Source organism: Panthera uncia, chromosome F1 (assembly GCF_023721935.1).
Source record: "Panthera uncia isolate 11264 chromosome F1, Puncia_PCG_1.0, whole genome shotgun sequence".
Lineage (NCBI taxonomy): Eukaryota > Metazoa > Chordata > Mammalia > Carnivora > Felidae > Panthera > Panthera uncia.
In genome coordinates, this window is record NC_064813.1 from 7,692,471 (window position 1) to 7,698,675 (window position 6,205).

Genomic DNA, 6,205 nt, shown 5'->3' on the forward strand with positions numbered 1-6,205 from the left:
TTTTTCCAAAGTTGTTGGAACTTTAAGAAATGGAGCCCTTCAGAATGGAAAGGCAGAATCAAATCTTAAGAGACCACAGTTTTTTATTACCAAGTGGTATCATGCATATAACTGCTTTTGGGTGCGTATAACCCTTGACATGGGAATGCTTTCATTACCCAGAGCTCTGAATCATTTCCCAAAGAGAAGTGAGGTCAGTGAATGTGCAGGCTTCAATTCTGATACCTTCCTCATGCCTTTGATTTATTTAAAATCTCTTGTATTGTTGATCATATTTAGGTGCTTTCATACAAATACAAATATAAAAATACCAAAAAAATGTAAAAATACATGCGTGCCCATTGGTAAAATTAATGATTTGCCCACATTACCAAAATAAATTAGTAAAATAATTAATTAAAAGATGAACCCAAGAAAGGTCAGATAATTCTTTTTATCTGGACTCATTTCTAGGCTAAATGTAAATAACTTCTAACTTTAAGAAACTCTAAACATTTTCTTCCACATGACATTTCCCTAAATGAAGGAAATAAAGAGCTAGAGGCTTGATTTGCACATTTTTCTTTTTAATGTTTTTCTTTGTATAACACATAGGATGAAACAAATTCTGATAATTCTGCTTATGAATTCGGGTGAACAAGGGGGAGATGCAAACAGCTGATCATTGATAACCATGTTATTTTCAATCTACTTATGCTATTGATTCTCTTTGTTTCCTTATGTGTCATGTTGCTGACAGTAAGCAAGAAACATTCCCTATTCATTAAGTGGATTTCCATCTATGAATGAAGTTGGCTAACTGTCTGCTTGCTGCTTCCTTATTCAGATCTGAGGCCACCTGGGCTCCATGAGCAACCTTCTCCATTGAAGGATGGCCTGAGGATATAGATATGGATGACAGTGTCTGGGGGACCCACACTTTCATCCTGAAACAAAGACTGGAGTATCATACATGTGAAGCTCAGGCCACCACAGTCACATCTGATTTTTCTCTCTTCATTTGTTGATGGCTGGGAAGAAGGAAGAAGCCAGATTTATTTGTGGGACGAAATTTCTTTTCAGACTTTTCTTCCGTTGACTCTGTGAAATAAAGGACATGTCAGTTAGTAACTGGCATTATATGATAAATACAATTTTTAGAGTCAAGTTGCACCACTAATTTATGTAGAGATTTTAATCTTCCTAGTAAGAAAGTATGGTTATTTGCTTAACTATCCTGTATGCTTCCAGGGTAAATATGTGTTAAAAACTGGAGGTAGGGGTGCCTGGGTGGTTCAGTCAGTTAAGTGTCAGACTTGATTTCAGCTCAGGTCATGATCTCATGGTGAGATCGAGCTCCGAGTTCGGCTCTGTACTGGGCGTGGAACCTGCTTAGGATTCTCTCACTCTTCCTCTCCCTTTGCCCCTCCCCCACTTGCTCAAGTGCGTGCCTGCATGCACACACTCTTTCTCTCTCTCTGAAAAACGAAATGAAACGAAACGAAACAAAACAAAACAGGAGGCGGGGTTCCAGAAGGGTATGGTGGAAAAGCAGAAGCTTTGGACTAACTACTTGACTGGGCAGTTATCCCATGCTGGGACTCAACTACCCAGTCTGCAAGGGTTTGATTAAAATAAAGCCAATTACAGAAGTTTGCTATGTTGTTGTCAGGCATAAAGATATCGTATATGAATATCATCAGAGTCCATTGACTTATAGGAAAATAAAATCAAGTGATGATCCCACAAATGAGAAATGAAAATTAGTTTTGAATTAGATAGTTCTGGAAGACATACATATAGAAAGTTAAACTCATTTGGTTTAAAAATTCAGAACAAGAAGTATCTAATTTTTGTCAGTAATATTCAGCTAATATTGACAGTACACATCAGTTTGATTTTATGCTCTATTATGGAGAATAAGAAAGAAAGAAGGAAGAAGGGAGAGGAGATACAGAGAGTTATAGCTAAAGAAAAAAACAGAGAGAGCCCCAAGGTAAAATTCAAGCACCTAAAGATCTCTCAGGCTTGAACGCTTACAGTCACCTGACCAGTCCTCTCTGAGACACAAGGTGGGAAACTTGGTTCCCCAGATCAATCCACTAACCAATTGGAGCAAATTCCCAGCTGCACTGATTTTCTAATCTAATTTTCTATCATTATTCTCCCCCACTTCCTCCTGCTCTCTCCCCTCCTTCTTGATCTCATTAATTCTTTCATTCAGCAAATTTTGTGTGTGTGTGTGTGTGTGTGTGTGTGTGTGTGTGTGTGACTTATGTGTCTGTTCTAAGCCCTGGAGATCCAACAGAGAATAAGCCAAAGTGCCTGCCTTCATGGATCTTACATTCTAGTGGGGGAGAATCATTACAAATAAATCCATTTTTATGAAATGTGATGGCAGGTAGTGATTGGAGCTGTGAAGAAAAATAAACTAGGGTGAGGGCACAGAGAGTGATGGGAAGGGAGAGTTCTTCCTTGTTCGTTACCTGCAGACTCTCATCTGGTTACTTAACCCGGAGACACCGAGCAGCTTCCTGACTGCCTGAATTACACTGCATTGTGTTTAAGTGTCTGGGCTCTGAAGTCAACCTGCTGGATTTAGATCCCAGCTCTACTATTTACTTCTTTTGGGATCTTAAATAAATTATTTATCCTCTTGTGCTTCAGTGTTCTTGAATATCAAATGGGGATGGTAACCATAACTCCCTCGTTGTTATAAAGATTCAGTGAAAGAGTGCATATAGAACCTACAGGTTTGTGCCTGGCATGCTAATTTAAACACCAATGTTAGCTATTATCACCAGCAGTAGCACTCAGTTACAGTTTATATCCCCTTTCACCTGAAATAAAATTGTGAGTGTTTTTCTGTTATTCTTTGAAAAGTTATAAAGTATGCTATTATATATATTTTTTCATTGTTTTAAGTAATGGATGAAACACAGTTGTATGAATAATCCAAAACTAGCAGGTAGTCAAAAGAGTGTTTGTTTGGGGTTTTGTAATTCATATATTTTATGCCTATGTTTGCATTCTTATATATCTTTCACTTAAACATTTTTCTATTATTGGCTGTGCTTCCACAATTGTGTAAATGGATCACATGTCACAAAGTTCATGTTCTCCCACTCTCTTCCACATTTAAATTGAAAAGGAGCTACAGTTGACCCTTGAGGATCCCCCCATGCAGTAGAAAATCCACGTATAACTTTTGACTCTCCCCATACTTAACTACTAACAGTCTACTGTGGACTGGAAGCCTCACCAGTAACATACACAGTGGATTAGCACATATACCATATTTTTATAATAAAGAAAGCTACAGAAAAGAAAATATGATTAAGAAAATCATCAGGAAGAGAAGGTATACTGTACTGTATATTTATTGAGAAAATCATCAGGAAGAGAAAATACTGCACTGTAATTATTGAAAACAATCTGCACAGAAATGGACCCTTGTAGTTCAAACCTGTGTTGTTCAAGTGTCCACCGTATAAAATTGGCTCTGATGTATGCTTTCCTGTGCTATGGTTAATATTTTGTAACTTGTTTAATTCTAAAGGGATTTACAAGCTATTTAAAGACACTAATAATTGAAATCATTTCTATTATTTAAAAATAATCAGTTGAAGAGATTAAGATACCTATTTTTGGACTATTTGCTCAGAGAACTTTCTCTTCTCTTTACTGTGAGCTCTTTGATCTATGAATGGCTTCTTAGTGCCCAACACAGTGCAGGGCACATTAGTAGGTATTTCAAGATATTCTGTACATGTTTGTTTCACAAAACTGGAATTTGAACACAAAATTTTCTGAAGTAATGTTATGCCTAGCTTCTTGGAAGTGCTTTTCATGAAAATAGATATTTGATGGGTATTTATTAATTGGACCTCATCCACTATTTTCCCCACTTAAGCTGTGTGTTTTTTTTAAATTGCAGGCAATCAACATAGTGATTCTTTTTTTTTTAAGTTTATTTATTTATTTTGAGAGAGAGCAGAAGTGGGGTGGGGGTAGAGAAGGAAAGATAGAATCCCAAGCAGGCTCTGTACTCTCAGTGCAGAACCCAGTGAGGGGCTTGAACCCTCAAACTGTGAGATCATGACCTGAGCCAAAGTTAAGAGTCAGATGCTTAACAGACTGAGTCACCCAGGTGCCCCCATGATTCTTTAATCTATACCAGTTTCCAGATTTCATTGTCATCTTGCTAAGTGCATAATTTTGTGGAAAGAACCTAATATTATTTTGGAAACAGATTTTAATCCCTGACTATACTTAACTCTTTTCTACATTAAACTAGAAAGGGAATTTTTACCTTTTCTATAAGCAAATGGAGATATCTACTCCTTTTACCCTTCTTGTATGGTTAATGATTTTTCAGAGTGAAAGAAAGCTTTATTCTCTTTATTAAGAGAAAATAAAGTTTTAATATCTATTAAAACAGTAGATATTAAAAATTCCTTTGCATTTGGAGAAATAATTTATCATATTTCATGATCGTTGACAAAATTAATCATAGTGGAATCAATTTCTGATGATCTAAGTGTAGATTATTCATTATGTAGATTAACCATGACTAATTTTTATTCCATTTTTGTCTTCCTCCTGGTATTTAAGACACATTTGGCCACCTTCTTTCTTCACTTAGTCTGTACTTAAAGAATGCAAAGTATACTTAATATCAGATGAGGCAAAACAAATAAGAATGGAAATACAAGCTTAAAATATACAAATTATAAAACCCCAAACAAACACTCTTTTGCTTACCTGTTAGTTGTGGATCATTTTATACCACTGTGTTTCATCCACTACTTAAAACAATTAACAGTAAATTATATTATTTTATAGAAAATCCTCTATTGCCAAAAATTCATATTCAAACAATTGGTAGAGTTGATGATTAACAGGAATCCTTTATGTACATAAGCTAACAAAATAATGGTCAAGATTTCTATATAATTAAATAAAGCAGCTTTTTGTTCTGGTGGTGGGAGTTATAATTTTTATCGTTTATTCCATTAGGCACAGACAGTATGAACCAGCTCTTTCTGTTTTTAGTCTGACATCGTGAAATGTGGCTTACAAGAAGTACCATGTGTTAGATCCTCCTCTTAAGGTTTGATCCATTTTTTTTAAGTTTATTTATTTATTTTGAGAGACAGAGGGCATGAACAGAGGGGGGCCAGAGAGAGAGAGGGAGAGAGAGGATCCCAAGCAGACTGTGCTATCCACCTCAGTGGGGGGCTCGAACTCACAAACCGTGAAATCAAAACCTGAGCTGAAATCAAGAGTCAGGTGCTTAACCAACTGAGCCACCCAGGAGCCCCACATTTCATCTATTTTATTATAAAGATGAGACGAAAGGCCACAGGTTAAGTTGAGCCAATACAAGCTTCCTGGAACTAGTAGAAGAGTGACAGACAGCATTTGAATTTTCTAGGCTGTATGGCTTAATATGATGAGCATGACATTTAGAGTCACAAGTAGAACTCAGCTTATCACTTATTTCTTATGTGATCTTTGGCAAGTCGCTTACCCTCTGGTTAGGCTCTACTTTTTCCCAGTTTTAAGACGGGTATAACATTTTTCTTTGTAATTGTTGTGAAAATGAGGGGAATAATTTCTAAAAGTACTACGTAAACTGTAAGTCGTTGAACGTTAGCTACGCCTATTAATACACAAAACAACTTCTTGACGTGGCTGGTGAGACAGAGGCTTACTGATTTCATGGCTCCATCCTGTAGGTACCATAACATTCAGAAGCAAGGATGGTTATACAACCCTCGGAGATGTTATGTCATGTTACCTAGCTTTTTTTTTTTTAACTTTATATGATTTTCTTTTTTTAAATATGAAATTTATTGTCAAATTGGTTTCCATACAGATTCCCTCCTCAATGCCCATCACCTACTTTCCCCTCCCTCCCACCCCCCACCAACCCTCAGTTTATTCTCAGTTTTTAAGAGTCTCTTACGGTTTGCCTCATTCCCTCTCTGTAACTTTTTTTTTCCCCCTTCTCCTCTCCCATGGTCTTCTGTTAAGTTTCTCAGGATCCACATAAGAGTGAAAACATATGGTATCTGTCTTTTTCTGTATGACTTATTTCACTTAGCATAACACTCTCCAGTTCCATCCACATTGCTACAAAGGCCATATTTCATTCTTTCTCATTACCAAGTAGTATTCCATTATATATATATATATATATATATATATATATATATATAAA

General features: G+C 36.3%; 1 protein-coding gene across 2 annotated transcripts in view; it reads right to left on the bottom strand.

Moving 5' to 3' along the window:
- Positions 1-558: 558 nt before the first annotated feature.
- Positions 559-6,205, bottom strand: part of WDR64 (WD repeat domain 64) — a 149,936-nt gene continuing 144,289 nt past the window's right edge. For both annotated transcript variants that reach the window (XM_049633850.1, XM_049633852.1), the window contains one exon: positions 559-1,080. In XM_049633850.1, coding sequence (XP_049489807.1) covers positions 997-1,080 — 84 coding nt within the window. In that variant the 3' untranslated portion in view covers positions 559-996. The remainder of the gene's footprint in view (positions 1,081-6,205) is intronic.